At 34.1% G+C, this 20,652-nt stretch overlaps 1 protein-coding gene across 1 annotated transcript; it reads right to left on the reverse strand.

Moving 5' to 3' along the window:
• Positions 1 to 11,903: 11,903 nt before the first annotated feature.
• On the reverse strand, positions 11,904 to 18,805 carry LOC137652934 (uncharacterized). The gene is made up of 5 exons (XM_068386328.1): positions 18,713 to 18,805; positions 16,053 to 16,185; positions 14,510 to 14,697; positions 13,030 to 13,200; positions 11,904 to 12,086 (listed from the first exon to the last, which is right to left on the reverse strand). The coding sequence occupies exons 1-5, from the start codon at positions 18,803 to 18,805 to the stop codon at positions 11,904 to 11,906; spliced, it is 768 nt and encodes a 255-aa protein (XP_068242429.1).
• Between the last annotated feature and the right edge of the window lie 1,847 nt (positions 18,806 to 20,652).

A 20,652-nucleotide genomic window follows, 5' to 3' on the forward strand; every position in this document is an offset into this window, starting at 1 on the left:
AAACAATTTCCCTTTAATAGTTCCCGTACGTATGCCATTACGAACCCTACGACCTTCAACTCTATGTTTGTAAACAAAAATAATACTCCCCTTCCATCAACACCGACCTACTGTCGAAACAAACGTCCTTCAAAGCAATGTTTGTAAACAAAACTCTTTAAAAATACTACACTTCCGTCAACAGTAAGCCTCTGTGACCTTGGGTGATCGTCTACGGCCATACCATCTTTTCCGGGTGAGGGCTACGAACGTCCTTCAAAGCAATGTTTGTAAACAAAACTCTTTAAAAATACTACACTTCCGTCAACAGTAAGCCTCTGTGACCTTGGGTGATCGTCTACGGCCATACCCTCTGTGACCTTGGGTGATCGTCTACGGCCATACCCTCATTTCCGGGTGATCGGCTGTGGCCACCCCTTTCTGGGGGGTGATGAGCTATGGCCAAAATAGTACTACTGTGATTAACAGACTAAATACTATCTCTGATATCGTACAGCCAGGATCGTGAAATATAACTCATCAATCTACCCGAAATGACGGTGTCTGTGCCGATACGTCTATAGGAGACAGTGCACTGTATACCGTATCAATCATTGTATTCGCTGGCCACTGTAATTTAGGAAGAGCAAGATATATGTTGTTGTTTTCGGTACTAAACTTCGATAAATCTATAATCAAGGGGTCATGCATTATTTGTGTTGGTTTGTTATTCATCTATATATGATAATTAAAGAAATAGTGAGGATGTTATTTATGGTAATTAACACCATTGTCATGAATAGTACACATGTATATAAAATTAACACATACATAAGTTTCACAATATATATATATATATATATATATATATATATATACATATACATACATATATATATATATATATATATATATATACATAAATATATATATATATATATATATATATATATATATATACATACATATATATATATATATATATATATATATATATATATATATATATATATATATATAAACAACAAATGCATTCGTTCCTAATTCACAGCTAGACAAAAGCTGTTTCTAAAGTGATATCCAGTGATTCTTACTACACAATATATCTGAGCGCTAGAAGAAATTACAGCCTAGGCAGGGTCGAATTAAACCCTTTAGAAGTCCTAAGCACTTAAAAAGTGGAGTCACACACACACACACACACACACACACACACACACATATATATATATATATATATATATATATATATATATATATATATGTGTGTGTGTGTGTGTGTGTGCGTACGTGTAATTCAAAATATAAACATAATAAACCACAAAATCTTAACCACGTAAATCAAACAAAACTAACAGTAAGAAAGAAAACAATGTTTCTCTTTGTATGCTTTCGCTTGCATTAGATAAGTTCCCTCTGCCTTTTCAACACAATAAACAATAAACCCCATAAGATGCTATCCATCGAAATTAAACCAAACTGACAGTAAGAAAGAAAATTTTAATTTTTGTATACTTTCACTTGCATTTGAAAAGTTTCCTCCTGGGTTTTTTAAAATGCACAGTTTGTTTAGATCCTCAAAACTGATTTTACGTAACTCATCTGCTTCTTTATTGTATGGTATGTTGTTCTGATGGGTTCTTCATTATGCTTAAACTGAGGAAAAGAACGTTCAATTGAACAATTTGCGACCAATAATGTCAGAAATATACGAAATCCAATGTCTATATTTGAAAAGGCACATTCATTGTTATCTTCTAAAAGTATTTCATAAAGTTCAGCATGACTGAATTTTGTTTCTACATTTCTAATTGAATTTACGGAGCACATATGAATGTAACTGCTGAAGCTCAGCTTAGAAATTACTGTTGAAATCGATAAAATTTTAACAGCTTTGAGAATACCTTTCAGCGTTAACAGATGAAGTGACATTATGTGGTAGTGATACATCACTTAGAAAAGAAAATCTCAGTCATTTCTCTACATATTTCTCCTTTTTTTATCTGAGTTTCAAGTATGTTAACAACTGTATAACATGTGGTGATACAAGATTTATCTCTGGCATTTAAATGGAAACTAAAAAAAATTCTACTCATGCAAAGCCTCTTAACAAAATATCACGTGAAAATATTTAAAACTGAGCATTTACAAAAAAAAAAAAAAAGAAAAATCCATCCAATATGGCATAGAAAACTTCAAGGCGATTTTTCCCCTTGTCAACCCTAGAAAAACGCAAAGATTTAAGCTAGGTATGGCACAGCTAAGCCGAGCATAACATTGCCAAAGCATTGCAATATCATTATAAGATATGTTATATTTGAACGAGGCATAAAAACTTTTATGAAGGCACGAACTCACCTTAACAGTGTAGGAAGCAGCTAAATTTCAGTTGGCTTGCTGGAGTAACAAATGAAGTGGTACGAATTGGAACACAACCCCTTCTGTCAGTGCAAACGTGAATACTTCCTTCGTATGAGTTTCCAACCGCATTTAGAACCGGACCAAAACCTTCTATTATTCCTTTGAATAATCTACATTATACTTGAAACAAAATACGAATTCCTTCTCTAACTAAGCTCAATATAATAATAGTGTCTACGTGAATATCGAATATTAACCACGCGTTACTCAGTACCTCACTGAAACTAGCAAACAGAATTATTGAGTCAGTTAGGCAAACTGTAAAGTTCATCCTACTCTTTATGACGTCCCAAAGACGTATTATTCTTAATAAAAATAATAATTTAGTGGTCATAATTTATTCCTCTGATAGAATACCTAATAAAAATATTATAAATGACTGTCTCTATATATTTGAAAAAAAAAAAATATAACAAATTCCCCTAAAGAAAAATCTTCAGCCCCTCCCCAATAGCTTTGGTTTTCGAAGAGCAACGCATAATCACCCGGAACTCCCTCTTGTCAGTACATTTTACTCCTCTGATTGGTTATAAGTTCCTCAGCTATGGTTGGTTGCTGCTTTTGTCTACCGTAGCTTCACACACACACACACACACACACACCTAACATCGTAACCAAAACATTCAATTACTCCTTTGAATAATTTACATTACTCTTAAAATGTAACAAAATAAGAATTACAGTCATGTAGTGTAGTTCCTTCACTATATAAGCTCGATATGACAGATGTATCTATTTTAATATCGAACATTAGCCACTAGTAACACTTCACTCAAACCAGCAAACAGAATTTAACAGTTATTTTAGAACAAGCTTTAAAGTTCATCCTACTCCTTATGACGTCACAAAGACGTATTTTTCTTAACATAAATAATTATTTGGTAATTAGAATGCATTCTTCTGATAAGATATGTTATCAAAACATATTAAGGGTTTGTCTCTATATATTTTGAAGAAAAATATCTCCAATTCCCTTTAAAAACTAAAATTCTTCAGGTCCGTCCCCGATAGCTAGAGCGTTGAACACGATTTTTTATGGAAATACTGGCAGGTTTTACAAACAGCAACTCATAAGTTTCGAGAAGTTACTCTTGGCGGGATATTCCAGCCCTCTTATTGGCTGTATCTTCTCAGCTGTGATTGGTTGTTGCATTTGTTTACAAACTCATACATAGACATCTAACATCGTAGCCAAAACCAAGTCAATTGTTCCTTCGAAAATGACTTATTTATTCAGCTTACGTATTTTAACAAGGTCTATTACCTATTTTATAATTATATTAGTAGTATTTTAAGATTGTTTTCATGAATGCAATATTTTTCAATAATTAACTTATGTACAATAAGTATAAGTATTTTACCTCTACCCGGTTAGATTCATTCATAAAATACGAGATTGTATGACGTCACAAACAACCACCAATCACAGTAGAGAACGAATCAGCCAATGAGACGCCAGATATTTCCCGCTAAGGAAACCCAGATGGCGAAAGGGTTCCTCTGACTTATGGACTGCTGTTGGAAAAAAGTCTAATTCCTAATTTCATTTAAACACATAAAAATAAGGGACTTTTTTCACCCCAGTTCTCTCCATGTTTTATTTAGTTAATAAGTGTTTTGAGTTTGTTTCCATAAAAGTTGCAGTGTTTACATCATTTATCTGAAATGTGTATGCTGCTGGTATTTTATGACGACATCTTTCCTATTGGACGAAAACGATTTGTTAATTATTTGTTAAATTACATTATACTTGAAATGTAACAAAATACGAATTAAAGTTACTTATTTAGTTACTTCACAAGTTAAGCTCGATGTGATAATAGCCAACTCCAACTAGAAAACGAAAACAAAGACAAGCTGTAAAATTCATCCTACTCTTGATGACGTCACGAAGACGTAGGTACTTTCAAAATAAAAATAATGATTTTGTAATCAGAATCTAACCTCCTATTAAGATATTTTATTAAAAATCTTAAAAGGGACCCATTGTATCTATATATTTTGAAGAAAATATATCTTTAACTCCCTTAAAAACAAACAAAGAATCTTTAGCTTCGTCCTCCTAAACTCATAAGACCCCTGAACTCCCTCATGGCGGCCAATGTATGTCCTCTGATTGGCCAAATCTTCCTCAGTTGTGATTGGCGGTTTCCTTCAGTTACTACAACTTCACACACGCATCTCACATCGTAGCCAAAAGCATAAGCAAGCATTCCCTGGAATATGACTTATTTATTTATCTTATTGGTTTTAACAAGATTCCTTATATGTTTTTATTACCAAATTGATAATAACCTTTTTAAGTTTAAGAGAATTTGAATGTCTAATCTTAATCGAAATTTGTACAGGATTTCGGAACTCTCTCATAGTAGGATATTACAGTCCTCTGATTGGCTAAAACTTCCTCAACTGTGATTGGTAGTTGTCATCGCTGACTACAGATTAACAGACGCACACACGCACATTTATCATCGTAGCCAAAACATAGTAAAGTATTCCTTCAAATATAATGTATTTATTTTACTTATACGCTTTAATACATTTATTATTTATTTATTACATAATTATTAACAGTTTTAAGTTTGTTTCTATAAAAATTATATTTTTTTTAGGCAAAATTTATTTGCAATAAGTACAGTCTTTACTCTACACGCACATTTATCATCGTAGCCAGAAGAAGGTAAAGTATTCCTTCGAATATTAGGTATTTATTTTACTTATACGCTTTAACAAGATTTATCATTTATTTATTAAAAAATCATTAACAGTTTTAAGTTTATTTCTATGAAAATTGTACTTTTTTAGTCATAATTTATTTGCAATAAGTATAGAGTTTTCACTCTTACCCAAATTCATTCACAAAACGACGATAGTATGACGTCACATACAATCCACCAATCATATCTGAGAAAGAATCAGCCAATGAGATGCCAGATATTTCCCGTTAAAAGGATGAGGCGAGAGGGTTTCTCTAGTTTATGGGCTGCTGTTAGCGAAAAAGTTAAATTCACGAGAGAGAGAGGCATTTCAATCAAGCGATCGAGTTTAAGGGTTTTTTTTAACCCTAATTAATTTTTATACATTTAATCATGATATTTAAGTAGCATGAGAAGAATATTTTCGTATTTCTTCTTTAGCCATTACAGACGTTCCTTTCAGTAATCACATCTTTTCTTTTATGAGTGAGAAACGCATATGATTTTATTTTTTTTTATTTTTATTATCACTATTGTTTCTAACATAGTCATTGCCATTATTATTTTGAATATTTTGTGGGATAAGGTTGAGAATTTTTTTTATTCATATTTATTGCTTTTATAACAAAAACCTACCTCAATAGTAAATAGTAATGCATAGGCTATGTATACCTGAGGTTCCTTTTTATGTTTATTTTTTAAACATTATCAAAACAATGACTTAAATATAGAATACAGAATTGGTCTTACCAACGGAAAAATATTCATTCACATTCAGAATTTTATTTTTTCACGGCTGAAAAACAATTGAGAATAGGCTTCTTGTTTTCTTCTGTTTCCTTTATAAACTGTAATCATTGAACTGTTAAGAAATCAAAATAGCATAAGCATAACTGATTGTTGAATAGGCCTACTGTAAAAGTTTCAGTTTTTAACACCAAATTTCTTAACATAAATTAACCTAACCTAATAAAGTGCACATTTCCTTAAACTATTTACCGATAAATAGATTGTAAATTCATTTCCTGATGTCGAGATAAATTTGCAGGTGTAGACCTGGCCTCCTTGGATACGATATTATAACTGCCGAGATGATATTGGCCAAAAATGAAATGACTCCCAGAATAATAATAAGTTTATTTTGTAGAATGTGGAGTGAAGAGGCAAAACCTGATGAATGGGAGCTAGGAGTCTTGTTATAAAAAAAAAAAAAAAAAAAAAAAAAAGAGAGAGAGAGAGAGAGAGAGAGAGAGAGAGAGAGAGAGAGAGAGAGAGAGAGAGAGAGAGAGAGAGAGAGAGACCTGACTGATTGGGATGATTACAGAGGCATCACACTTACATCAGGAAAAGCCAAGATTAATAGCACAATTTCAAAAAGGTAGAAGTTGTACTGACCAAATTTTCATTTTAAGACCTGTGGTACAGCAATGTGTAGAATATAGAAATCCACTTATGATGCCATTTATGGACTATGATAGAGCCTTTGATGGTGTGCACTGGCCAATTTTGTGGAGAAACCTGCGTTATGTTTGGAGTTCCTCTTAAATATGTAAATTTGATTAAGTCTGTTCATGAGTATAGCAAAGGCAAAGTTAATGTTATTTGAGTCCTATCTAATGAATTTTCAGTGAACAGAGGAGTACTTCAAGGGAATGTGTTATCACCTATGTTGTTTATCCTCCTCATGGATTTTGTAATGCATAGAACAGTTGGGGGTGGTGGAGAAGGATCGGATTGGACTGGTAACAGGAAATTAGCTGACCTAGAGTATGGTGATTACGGTGTCCTTATTAGCAGAACACCACAGGACTTGCAAAGCTTGCTTACCAGAAAGCATGAAATATATGAGGTTAGGCTCAATATAAATAGAAGAAAGACAGATGATGAAAACTGAATATGCATTGGAAGATGAAATAGCACTGGAAGGAGAAAGGATTAATGAGATAGAATCATTTGAATATTTAGGAACTATGGTCTCTAATAAAGGATCTTTAAAATTGAAGTTTGATGAAAAATTGATAAAAGGCAAATCATACAATGGTTAGGTTAAGCAAAATTTGGAAATCAATTATTTTGAGATTACATATGAAAATCAGGCTATATATTAGTTGAGTGAGATCGGTGTTACTGTATGGACAAGAGTCGTGGTATGACAATGAAACAATATCCAACAGATTTTGTAGATTTGAGAACAAAGCCTCAGAAGAATATTGGAAGTCAAATGGCAGGACAGGATTAGAAATTAAACTTTAAGAGAGATTACTAGAGTGCCATATGTGGATGAGATCACGATGAAGGGTAGATGGAGATAGTTTTGGCATGTTCTTCGCACTCCCTAAGAGAGATTAGTTCACCAAATCTTAATTGGGCCCTACAAGGCACATTTAGACCTGTTGTTACCCTCTACAACGTTTCCAGAAAGCTAAATCACTGCCAGATATTTGCTAAGACAGCCTCTATAAAGTTTACTATGCTTTCTGAAGGCTAAAATCATTGGGTAAAACGCCACTTGCACTCACTGTGCAGGCTTTAAAACGTTTACAAAACAGAACAGGAAGCAGAAAGGACATCCAACGCTCAATAGAGACTTACTGTGTCATTTGCTAAGAACTCCTGTCGTTTTCTCTCGGATTCGTTTCTCTTACTCCTCACGATGCCACCTTACCATGAAGAGCAAAATGCAAACGTCAAATAACTTTACCAAACTGACAATTAGTTAACAAGACATTTAGATTAAATGACTGTGGTTCCTCTTTATAATGGTTACCAAGGTTCCAAAGAAAGGAATATAATGATAGTAATAATAATAATAATAGGGAAGTGGGGAATATGGGAAAAGGAAGAGTACCCCTGGATACAATCCATTTTATAGCTCAAAGCCAGGTACTCGGGATGGGAAAGATTAAGGAAATAGGGAGAAAGAGAAGTACAGGAGAAGAATAAAAGAGAGGGGCAGACCCTCTTGCGATATTAGGAAATTGGTATTATTATTTTGAGTTAACAATTAAGTTTAAGAAAAAACAGAATAAACAATGATCATTCACCTTGACTTATATTCGTTTTTACATTTTTGGTTACAACTTACAACAGTGTTTTAATTACCAGGTACATACTTCTCTTCTCAAGTGGACGGTTTTATCAAAATAACAAGGGAAAACCACTTGAATTAATTTTAGTGAGGTATGGAACCCACTTCAAACACATTTGAGCTTAAATGAACAAGATTTGTGTAAATCCGACAAAATCGATATGTAGCATCTTACCTGATGTGGGGTTGTGTTTTCTGTTTTAAGTGTAGGGAAACTTTTACTTGTTTATCTATGAATCACAAACAATAAAATATGCTTGGACTTTTATCACTTGAAAGTGGAAACATAAGTATTCAACTATAATATTTCCTTTAAAAGCACCATTTTTTTCTCAAAAAAAAAAAAAAAAAAAAAAATACACAATAAAAATAAAAATCTAACTTGTGCCAACATGCCCCATATGTGCGGTAGGTTGACACACTCTGTGGGGATGTTAGCATATAACTTTTTTCTGTTTAATTGATTAGTAATTTATAATAAAGAGGTTTCTTAATCATTGAATCATTGAGAACAGTCTATAACAGAGTTTTGCAGCCATTGAAATACCCCTAAAAATGTCACTCAAAATCATAACTTGAATGAAAGTTCAAACAAGTTAAAATCCCATTTAAATACAAAGTTTCTTGATCATTTAAAACATTCATGGTCAATGAAAGTCATGTTTATTGTTAATACAAGAACTTCAAATGCTCAAGAAACTCAAGAAAATTTGACTCTTCCATCCACACTGATGGATAGGCAATTTCAAGACTATCTGGAGGGGAATGATCATAGTGAACTCCAGGGGACTGAAACATGAAAATGACATTATATTGTAGATGATAGTTGGGAAAATAAGGAAGGAAACGAGAAGTAGCAGTGGTAGTAGTAGCGGGTAGTTCCAATAGTAGTAGCAGTGGTAATAGCATTGGTAGTTCCAATAGTAGTAGCAGCGGGTAGTTCCAATAGTAGTAGCAGCGGGTAGTTCCAATAGTAGTAGCAGTGGTAATAGCATTGGTAGTTCCAAAAGTAGTAACAGCGGCAGTAGTGGGTAGTTCCAATAGTAGTAGCAGTGGCAGACTAGTATATGCATCTCTCTTGTGTATCAACCTCCCCATTACTTGGATTTCTATCACAGGATGAAACTTAAGGAACGTAATTCGACTTTACGTTTACGGAAGAAAGGTGGAATTTCCTTACCAATTGCCAAGTGAACTAAAACACCTACAGCAAGAGCCGTTCTTAAAACCTTCTCCCAGCAACAACTTGGATAAGCTTCTGAATTGTTGTGACCCGTCTCATCACTAATCCATGTCCCCAGGAGCAAATTTTGCGGACACGGATATATAAGCCATTATATTATCTGCCATGCATCAATGTTGTGAGGAAACTTGTAGCTCCTTAGATCACATCAGAAAACAAATGGTTAAGATATCTCCTATTATATATAAGTTCGAGCACATGATTGTTTACGGGGTAAGTTAACACTGTGTCAACCTGCCCCATTTCTATTAGGCCAATTTGCCACAATCGTAAAATTATCATTACAAGGGTAAATAATAAATAAGGGAGGTTAACATCTGAGTTCCATTTACAAAATTTTAGCTAAAATGATTTAATCATCTTAAGTAATTTCGTTCATGTACCAACAAAGGATGCATACGTCTTGGATAACGAACTTCCAACAAATTCAATCCTTTACCCAGGAATAAATTCTCCTGCATCTGTCCGTAATGTCTTATTCTAGGTGACTGAAGAGACTGTGACTACAGTACATAATGATGGTAACTGTCCAATTGCTGTAGACCATTAATACTCATCCTGTCAAGATAAAGGTCTGTAATACAACAATAGTCAAACTGACATTATTACTTATCAGATAGGCAGGTTAAGCAAGATCATTTTGATTGGATTATCTTGTTGGCACTTTTGAGGTGAGCAATTTTGTCAAGCCATTTATCAGATTCACTAGCCATTGCCTGTCCCTCCATGGTCTTGGCTTCATGAAGGGGTGTCTCGGGCAGTGCCCACAGAAAGATTCATGTTGATGCTTGGTCAGTCTCTAGAATATTGTCTTGTCACTTGCCTCTGCCATTCATAAGTGACTTTTAATCTGCTTCTTGAATCTCCGTACATACTCTGTGCCATTGAATCTACCTCGCAAACCCAAAGAGAGAGAGAGAGAGAGAGAGAGAGAGAGAGAGAGAGAGAGAGAGAGAGAGAGAGAGAGAGAGAGAGAGCAAGGTGACGCCCCTCTAGATCCAGCGGTCCTGCGGGAGGCGAGCGGAGACGTTGACGGAGATGACGTAGTTAGTGCAGTGAGAACCGAAATGTCGTGATGGGGTTACTCCTCCTCTGGCTGGTCTTGCACACAGGGCATAGATGATTGGACTCTGGGGGCATGTCCTCTCATACCATTGGTTTCAGCCCGATCTTGACAAGTGAGAGGGAGGGTGGAGGACTAAGGTTCATTATCTTATGAAGGCGACTCTTAATTCTAGTGACATTCTTCTTCTGTCAGTCAAACTTCATATATTATTACCTGTGTCATCTTCGAATCTATTTCTCAGTCAAAAATTACGTATGTTGGTATTGCTTTTAGGGATAAAGCGTAATTAATGGAATTAAAAATTTTTTTATTTACTCTTCTGAAAAAATAAGCATCCCAGTATCGGTTTAGATACTGAAACACCTACATTCATGTATTATTGTAAACGTAAAGTGATAGACTTAGTCAATGTGTTGTAATCTATTAAGTATCTGGTAACATTTCAGACATTATATTTCAGACATTAGATCTATGGTCGGCTTGTCCTTGAAAATCCTTTTTAGCAAAAAACCAGGCCAAAGATGAAAATGAATAATTATATACTCGTGTATATTTATCTATCTATCCATCTATATATATATATATATATATATATATATATATATACACATACACACACACACACATATATATATATATATATATATATATATATATATATACTGTATACATACACATACACACACACACACATATATATATATATATATATATATATATATATATATATATATACACACACACACACAAGACAACAAATACAGCCGTTTCTAGGCTATTGCAGGACAAAGGCCTCAGACATGTTCTTATTCATGTCTGGGATTTGGCCATTTCATCACTACGATGGCCACTGAGGATTAGTGATGGTGGGAGACTTAAGTCTGATCGCTCACATCAAACCAAACTAGTACGGGTGGCCCTGACTAGTACAGCTTTACTGATCATAGCGACACACAAACCCTTTCACCACGTTAAGGTATCACCACTCATTAATAAAAATAAATAAATAAACAAAGCATTATCTTTCCCATACTTTGTGACGATCTTGATAGTGTTTTTGGTAGTGCCATAGCCTCTGTACCATGGTCTTCCACTGTCTTGGGTTAGACTTCTCTTCCTTGAGGGTACACTCGGGCACACTTCTATCTTGTTTCTATTCCTCTTGTTATTTTCAAGTTTTTATAGTTTATATATGAAATATTTATTTTAATGCTGTTATTGTTCTTAAACTTCTTGTAGTTTTTCCGTATTTCCTTTCCTCACTGGGTTATTTTCCATGTTGGAGCCCTTGGGCTTACAGCATCCTGCTTTCCTAACTAGGGTTGTATTTTAGCTTGTAATAATAATAATAATAATAATAATAATAATAATAATAATAATAATAATAATAATATCCGTGAATCGAGAGCCTTAAGCACCGTAGGCCTCCATTAGACAAAAACAAAGGCTATTTGGACTGGGGACGTTCCTGAAGATCGAAACGTACATCCCCAACAGACTCTGGTCTCCTTCCAGGACGAGCCGTTCCCCATAATTGGGAGTTCCAGAGTAATTTGTCAAGAGTGCGTCGTCTCGTGTTCCAGAAAACCCAACCTGGAATGGGGAGTCCAGTGTTTAGTAATATGTGTGTGTAAAGAGAGAGAGAGAGAGAGAGAGAGAGAGAGAGAGAGAGAGAGAGAGAGAGAGAGACCTCTTCTATTTTAGGTTCAATTAACTAATAATATTTATTGACTATGCTTGAGAGATGTAAATGTCCCCCCCCTCTCTCTCTCTCTCTCTCTCTCTCTCTCTCTCTCTCTCTCTCTCTCTCTCTCTCTCTCTCGAATTACACACACACACACACACACACACACACACACACATATATATATATATATATATATATATATATATATATATATATATATATATATATATACATACATATACACATACATACATACAGTATATACAGTATATATATATATATAAATAAATATATATATATATATATATATATATATATATATATATATATATATATATATACAGACCTAACGGTCTGGTTTATAGAAAGAGTAAAAGTTGAACGTCATAGTTGCATGACATAGTGAACGTATCGTCTACAAAAAAATTCAGCAATTTGCACGTCGTTTCTTTCTTTTAATTGTTCAAACGTTTGCTGAATCGTCTACACAATAACTATTAAAGAAAATGTACTCTTTGCCTTCATTCATAAAAAGAAGCTAACAGAGAACCTCAAATCTCACATTGTAGAAGTTTTCAGTCTTGAAAATTTTCCGAAAATAGCAGCAAATTTCATTACATATTTTCCCTAAAACTAAGAGTAAAGGAAAAGACAAATTAAAATGTAATTGGCGTCTACAATGATAAACCTAGTAAATGATGTAAATAACAATAAAACGAGAGAAAAAAGCAAACCATTATTCATTACTCCTTGTAAATACAATAACAAATCACATCATCATTAAACAAAAGCGTAAAACAAAAGATAACACTCATTATCGTTATCTTTAATCACGAAAAGAAAACTTACGCGAACTTCAACAGGCGAGAAGTAATCTGGGTAGAAGGACGACATCGTGACCACCACTTTGGCTACAGACTTCTTTGCCAATATACCCATATTCACCACGACGGAGGGCCACAGACTGTCGATTGTGCAGAAACAATCTTCTGCTACTTTTTCACACCGGGCTCCGGTCACCTGGCGGAAGTAAGTTATCCTCATTATTTACTTACTTTACTTTGATGGCTGCTTTTCTGGTCCCATACAGCAGGGGAACCCCACTCTCTACAGGACCTCCACTGTCATTTTATCTTGTTGGTTTAGTTAAAGTAGTTCCGATCTTTTGAATGTTTAAGAATGATCTTTTACTTACTTTACTTTGACAGCTGTTTTTCCGGTCCTATACAGCAGGGGAACCCCACTCTCTACAGGACCTCCACTGTCGTTTTACCTTGTTCGTTCAGAGTATTTTACGCGTATTGTTCATATCTAATCCTAAGATTTTATTATACCCTGTGGATAAAAGGACATAAAAAACCCCTTGTGAATTTCTCAGCATGGTTAAGTTATCATCCTTCTTTATAACTCCACGGTAGGCTAAGTCATCTTTGACTTGGGTCTTACGAGGAGCTCTTCGTTACGCAACTCCATCGTAAATAAAAGACTACATGTACTTGGAAACCGATTGTTACTGGTTCTAGTATAGCTGATCATAGCGACACACGACATTTGAAAACATTAATCTTTTAGATAGCCCTTGGAGATAGCAAATGGGTGTACCCCATTCAATTTATAAAAAAAAAAAAAAAAAAAAAAAAAAAAAAAAAAAAAAAACGAGCAGACCCATTTTATTCGACATGGTCACGCAGGGATTAAGGTTTCAAAACTTGATAATGTTTTTAATTATTCATTGTTCAAGACTAGAAATTTTCTTGTTTTTATCAATCTAGTTCAGGGAAGGGTACAATTTATAAGTCTCACGAGCAGATTGGTTCAGTGTCCAAACCATATTTATTATTATTATTATTATTATTATTATTATTATTATTATTATAATTATTATTATTATTATTATTATTATTGGGTAAGCTACAATCATAACTGAAAAAGCAGGACGCTTTAATCCCAAGGGCTCCAACAGAGAAAAATAGCCCAGTGAAGAAAGGAAACAAGGAATTAAACTACAAGAGAAATGATGAACAATTAAAACATATCTCTCATGATTCAAATATAAAAACTTGAAAAAATATGAGGACGCGAAATAAAATAGAATAGTGTGCCTGCGTGTACCCTCAAGCAAAGGAACTCTACCCCAAAACAGTGGAAGACCGTGGTGCAGAGGCTATGAAACTACCCAAGACTAAAGAACAATGGTTTGATTTTGGAGTATCCTTATAGAAGAGCTTATTAAAGAGTACAATAAAAAGAACATATTAACACTGCTAAAGTCTGACCTTAAGTGCACTGCATACGAAGGTATTTTCATTATGTTTCTTTTTTCCCTTACCACAGTCTCCACAGCAGCGTACGTGCCACCCCAGGATTCCTGTGGTGTCACAGCCTTGCCCCTCAAAAGGTCCGTCGTCGTAGTTCCTGTGGTGCTGATAGGAACGTAGCATAGGATGGTCTCGCTAGTAACTGTTGCAGTTAGTTCTCCCGGAGACACCACCAGGTCGAGCAGGAGACAGTCTGTGTCTGGAGGAGAGGAAAACTTCAGTGATAAAACTCATTTAAAGGTTTAAAGGTCGCTCTTAAATGGCAGAGGTAAGGGGCAGTGACATTACCCTAGCAAGCAGGACAATGCCTTAGAGACTGACCATATACATATGATCAGCGCCCAAGCCCCTCTCCACCCAAGCTAGGAATAGGGAGGGCCAGGCAATTGCTGCTGATGACTCAGCAGATAGACCTATAGGCTCCCTCAAACTCCCCATCCTTAGCTCAAATGGATGGTTAGGCTGCAGACACTAAAGAAACTAACGAGTTTGAGCGGGACTCGAACTCCAGTTTGGCGATCACCAGGCAGGGACGTTTCCAATAGGCTACCACAATATAGTTTTTCTTTAGTTCATTTACCTTAGTTTCGTTCCATATGGATATCTGTGATTCGTAAATAATGACAATAACCTTAGTAAAGCGATCTTCCAATTGGTTTAGCTTTGTTTATGTGAAAATGGCATTTCGTTTTCAGCTACTCCTTCTCTCAAACTCTCGAACAGTTTTAAAGCTAACTTTTGACCTTCTTAATTCTATGGTTATCTCCATAACCCAATAAAACTACATCTGTGAATTCTAGTTCTTGGATGAATGAGTACCACTGAAGATGTTCTCTAACATCTGGGAAACCACAACTCTTCAATTCACCAATGACCATTAATAGCAAAACTAAAGTGAATTAGTAGATTCTAGGAAAATGAACCGATGCATCTCAAACAGGTTGCAAATTGTTTTGAAAATCTGTTGAGAGATGGTGAAACGTTTTTATTCTATTACTTCATCGTACTTATATTCTGAAAGAGGAAGGATGCTATACTTCTGTACTTAAATATCGCATGATGGACTGTTTTTACGCCACATAGCTATGTAAATGTGCACAATTTACTTATGTTAATAAGGAAAGTGGCGGTTTCGCATTATTATTATTATTATCATTATTATTATTATTATTATTATTACTAGCTAAGCTACAACCCTAGTTGGAAAAGCAGGATATTATAAGCCCAAGGACTCCAACAGGGAAAATGTCCCAGTGAGAGAAGGATATATGGAAATAAATAAACTACAAGACAAGTAATAAAAAATTGTAATAAAATATTTTAAGAACAGTAAAAATATTAAAATAGATCTTTTAAATACAAACTATAAAGCCTTAAAAATTAAGAGGACAAGAAATAAGATAGAATAGCGTGCCTGGGTGTACCCTTAAACAAGAGAACTAATACAAGACAGTGGGGGACCATGGTACAGAGGCTATGGGATTACCCAAGACTAGAGAACAATGGTTTGATTTTGGAGTGTCCTTGGAGTGACGGATATGTATCTTCACTTACCAACGATGCAGAAGGCAGAGCAGTTTTCTTTGGAGCACAGTATGGAGCTATAAAACAAGTCTGAAGTGGACATATTGGAAGGCAGAGGATTCGTTGAAGAGCTGCATGAAAGGGATGTCTTCGGCAGGATGCTCTGCAGGATTCGAAGGAGAGAGGATATCTTAAGGAATATGAGTTTCAAAATGTGAGGATGTCTGGGGAAAGAGTTTTAAAGTGTGAAGATCAGCAAGGAATGTGGGTTTTGAAACGTAATGATTTGTGATTAGTGTGGTTTTGAAAGTTTGAGGATCTATGAGAATCCGTGAGGAATGAGCGCTTTCAATACATATTGGACCTGCAAAGAATGGGAGTTTGAAATGGGGAATGAGGATTTTCAAATGTGTAGGTTTGTGTTGAATGTGGATTTTAAAAATTGATGACCCATGAGCAATGTAAGTTTTCGTAGCAAAAGGCATCTGCAAAGAATGCTGGTTACAGAATATGAGGGTATGTAAAGAATGTCAGTTTTGAAAATTGGAAGATCCATTTGGAATAAGTTTCGAAACGTAAGAATCCATGAAGTATGTGGATTCAATAAAGTGATTATCCATGAAGAATGTGGGTTTAAAATAAGTAAGAATACGTAAGAAATGTAAGTTTTAAAAGTTTTAAAAATGTAGAATTCATGAGAAATTAGTGTTTCAAAACGCAAGGATCTATAAAAAAATAATTTTAAAAAGGTAGGATTCATGAGGAATGATGTTTAAAAAACGGGAAGAACCACGGAGATTACATATTTAAAAAAGTGAGAACTAACGAGTAATCATCATCATCATCTCCTCCTACGCCTATTGGCGCAAAGGTCCTCAGTTAGATTTCACCGCTCGTCTCTGTCAAAACAAGGATCCGTTAAGCATGTTGTGAGTGTTGAATAGTGAGGCTCCATAAGGAATGAGGGTTTAAAAAGTATGAGGAAAGAGGCTTTAAAAAATTATGCTCCACTAGGAATGTGTGTTTCGAAACATAGATGCCCGTGAAACATGTAAATTTCAAAAGGGTAAGATTCATGAAAAATGAGTTTAGAAATTTAAGGATCTGTGAAGAATGTGATTTACACATAAATAAATAAATAAATAAATAAATACGAAGAATACTGGGTTCAAAACATAAGTTTCATGAAGAATGAAGGTTTCAAAACGTAAGGCTACTTGAGGAATGTGGGTTTGAAGTCATAAGGATCCACGAGGAATGATGGTTTCAGTACGTGAGGATCGACGAGGAATGAAAGGTTTCCTAGTGATCTGTGTAGAATGTATATTTTAAAAAGTGAGGATTCATTAGAAATGAGGCTTTCCATACTTTAACAAGTGGTTAAAAATAATTTTAAGTCTAATCAATTTTATATTTTAGTAAATAAATCTTCATGTACGCTTTGAAGACTTTTAAATGAAAAAGTGTTAACACCTTTTCATTTTCTTGTAGGCTCCAAAGGAAATATTTATTTAAAACTTTTTCCTTTTCTTGTAGGCTCCAAAGGAAATATTTATTTAAAACCTTTTCCCTTTCTTGTAGGCTCCAAAGGGAATATATATTTTAAAATTTTCATTTTCTTGTAAGCTCCAAAGGGAATATATATTTAAAACCTTTTCATTTGTTGTAGGCTCCAAAGGGAATATATATTCAATACCTTTTCATTTTTTTGTAGGCTCCAAAGGGAATATATTTAACACCTTTTAATTTACTTGTATGCCTCAGAGGGAATATATTCAACACCTTTTCCTTTTCTTGTAGGCTTCAAAACATATAATATATTTACAATGGCACAAAGTTTAAGAAATAAATATGCTATTAAAATATTTGCATAAAATTTTTAGAAATCGAAACAAAAAAACCATGGAAATAATTCCAAAACAGTGATGGAAAAAAAAATACGTAGGTAAACAAATACAGATTTCAGAAATGTTTTTTTTAGGTTGCCTATCTCACAAATCTGTTTAAACTTGAAAATGTTGTTTAATATAATAAAAATTTCTAGTAATCAGGAAGATGCGATAAAACTACCATAAAGATTAATTATTAATTAATAATTAAAGAGGAGAATCTAAAGCTATAGTCTATACAAACATACTTCTCGAAGAATTACCATCGAAAATTAGGCTTACCCAATTTTATAAAAATTCTATGTGACAATATACGTATATGAATTATCGTACTATTTCAAGCAATGGTATTTTCTTCACTCCCTATCATTTGACACCAATTCACCAAGTTTACTCTTTCAAACATATCTTCTCTTTTAAGGAAATATTCTCACAGCTATTTCCAGTCAGAAAGATCAAACACACTTTGGCTAGTAGAGTGAGGTTACTCTTGGATCAGCAATATTAACAGGATATATTTTTTATCCACAAAGATTTAGTATTAAGAAACGCACAATAATCAAGTTATGTTTCTTTACCTCTGTAGTTATGTTGCTTGGTAGATTACACAAGATGAATATGCAACGCTTGACACACACACACACACAAACACACACACACACACACACACACACACACACACACACACACACACACACACACACACACACACACACACATATATATATATATATATATATATATATATATATATATATATATATATATATATATATATATATATATATATATAAAACTTACCCTCTGGTATCCCCGAGAGATGATAACACCCTCGCAAATAAAAATCCAGCTGATAGCTAAAATTCCCAAGGTTAAGTAATCCTTGTAATCCATGCTTTCTTGGGTCACTTCCAGGTCAAATGTATGTCTATCAACTAGCAAGGTCAATTCAAGAAGAACCTCAGTAGGTAAAATGTCAGCGTGAGTTCATCTCACAAAAAAATCGCCATTGTGAAGGCGATCTGTCTGCGCATGCGTAAAGGGCGGGTGGAAGGCAACTGAACTTATTTCGTTTTTTCATGTCTCTTCGTAATGAAATTGAGACTGTATAAATATTTTCTTGTAGGTTAACTTGATTTCTTAATAATTTTGTAGTTTAAGGAACTGAATCGACTATGCTAGTGGGTCAGATACAACAATTCTTAAAGGTCAAATGACGTTAAATAACCGACACGATATGCTTTTAGAATTTAGAAGTATCCACGGTTAAGATATGCCTAGACCGTGGAAGTGTCATTGTATTTCTCGCTTCACGAGTCCGTTACTTGTGAATGCAGAATGTAAAGGTTTTGTCAGTAATTTCACTTTTTTTTTCTATAGAATCTAGTATAAGAAAGGAAGAGGGAACGGGTTTAAGAAAATAATCAGTGGGTGTTGCGACTGGGCGAATGAATGCTACAATTTAAAAGACGAGTAAGTAATAATTCCCTTACGCGTGACTTGCCATTTGGTGATAAATATAAAACTCAGTCCTTTTAGAAAACTGATTTGAAGCCGTTACGAAACGATTTATGCCTGAAAATGACACTGTAATGAAGGGTTCTATTCAAGGAGGTCAAAATTATGATAAATCACCAAGAAAAAAAAGTAATCTATTGTACGAATGTGAATTTTTCATATGAGAATCTATTGTAAGATACAGAATAGTCAATTGCCCATTGAAAGACCAATCTACTGTTATTTCTTGAACGTTGTTGACTAGGGTCAAGGAAAAAAAAATCTATTGTAAGTTACGGAATAGACCAATCTGGTGCAAACTAGCAAACAAGTACTAATGATCTATAAGATACAAAGCTTGATTCGAATATATATATATATATATATATATATATATATATATATATATATATATATATATATATATATATATATATATATTTTTTTTTTTGGGGGGGGGGTACTCTCTAAACGATTTTCTTTCTGTCATTCATAACGTGACATAGAACACAATTAAGCGAAGAATGGTTGAAGAGAGTTTGTGAAAAAACTGAAAGAAGTTATGTATGAGCATTTAACATGGAAGGCTAAGTGTATAAGAGAAACACGCAAACATATACATTATATGTATATAATACATACATATTTGTATATATATATATATATATATATATATATATATATATATATATATATATATATATGTGTGTGTGTGTGTGTATGCATAATATTAGTGTATGCAGGTTGGGTATACTCAAACACGAGCAATGTGCAATAGTTATGTATTCACAATTCAATACGTGGTGAGCAGCAATGCAATAACAATGTTGAGGGCACGCTTGCTCCAGCGAGACTGCCCCAGATTCAATATCTCCCGCCTTTAATAGATTATGGCGGGAATACAAGTAACTTTCAAAGTGCATTATATGTAAACATCCTACATCCCCTCTCTAAAATAAATGTATTACATTTTTCATGAAATTGAGGGTTTATCAAGTAATCATACAGCAAGAGAAGTATAAGGCATACTGATGACAAAATGGTGTTATATAAAAGATAACTCAAATCATATAAGTGGAGCGCGATTACGTGCTCATTGCAAAGTAAGACGACATTTAGTTGCATGAAATTATCAAATTATTACAAACTGGTCACATATTCAGTACAAAAAAAAAAATATATCAAATTGTGCATAATTAAAGAGAAACCAAATTGTACATAATTGAAAAATCATAAAATATAGT

Source organism: Palaemon carinicauda, chromosome 14 (assembly GCF_036898095.1).
Source record: "Palaemon carinicauda isolate YSFRI2023 chromosome 14, ASM3689809v2, whole genome shotgun sequence".
Taxonomy (NCBI): domain Eukaryota; kingdom Metazoa; phylum Arthropoda; class Malacostraca; order Decapoda; family Palaemonidae; genus Palaemon; species Palaemon carinicauda.

What these genes read in the sequence shown, in the direction of transcription:
- LOC137652934 (XM_068386328.1), bottom strand. Translation starts at nt 18,805, where the DNA reads ATGGATTACAAGGATTACTTAACCTTGGGAATTTTAGCTATCAGCTGG. An exon ending in CTCTGCCTTCTGCATCGTTG is followed by an intron (nt 14,698 to 16,052) that starts GTAAGTGAAGAT and finishes CCTCTCCTCCAG; the next exon opens with ACACAGACTGTCTCCTGCTC. An exon ending in TCTCGCCTGTTGAAGTTCGC is followed by an intron (nt 12,087 to 13,029) that starts GTAAGTTTTCTT and finishes TCCCCATTCCAG; the next exon opens with GTTGGGTTTTCTGGAACACG.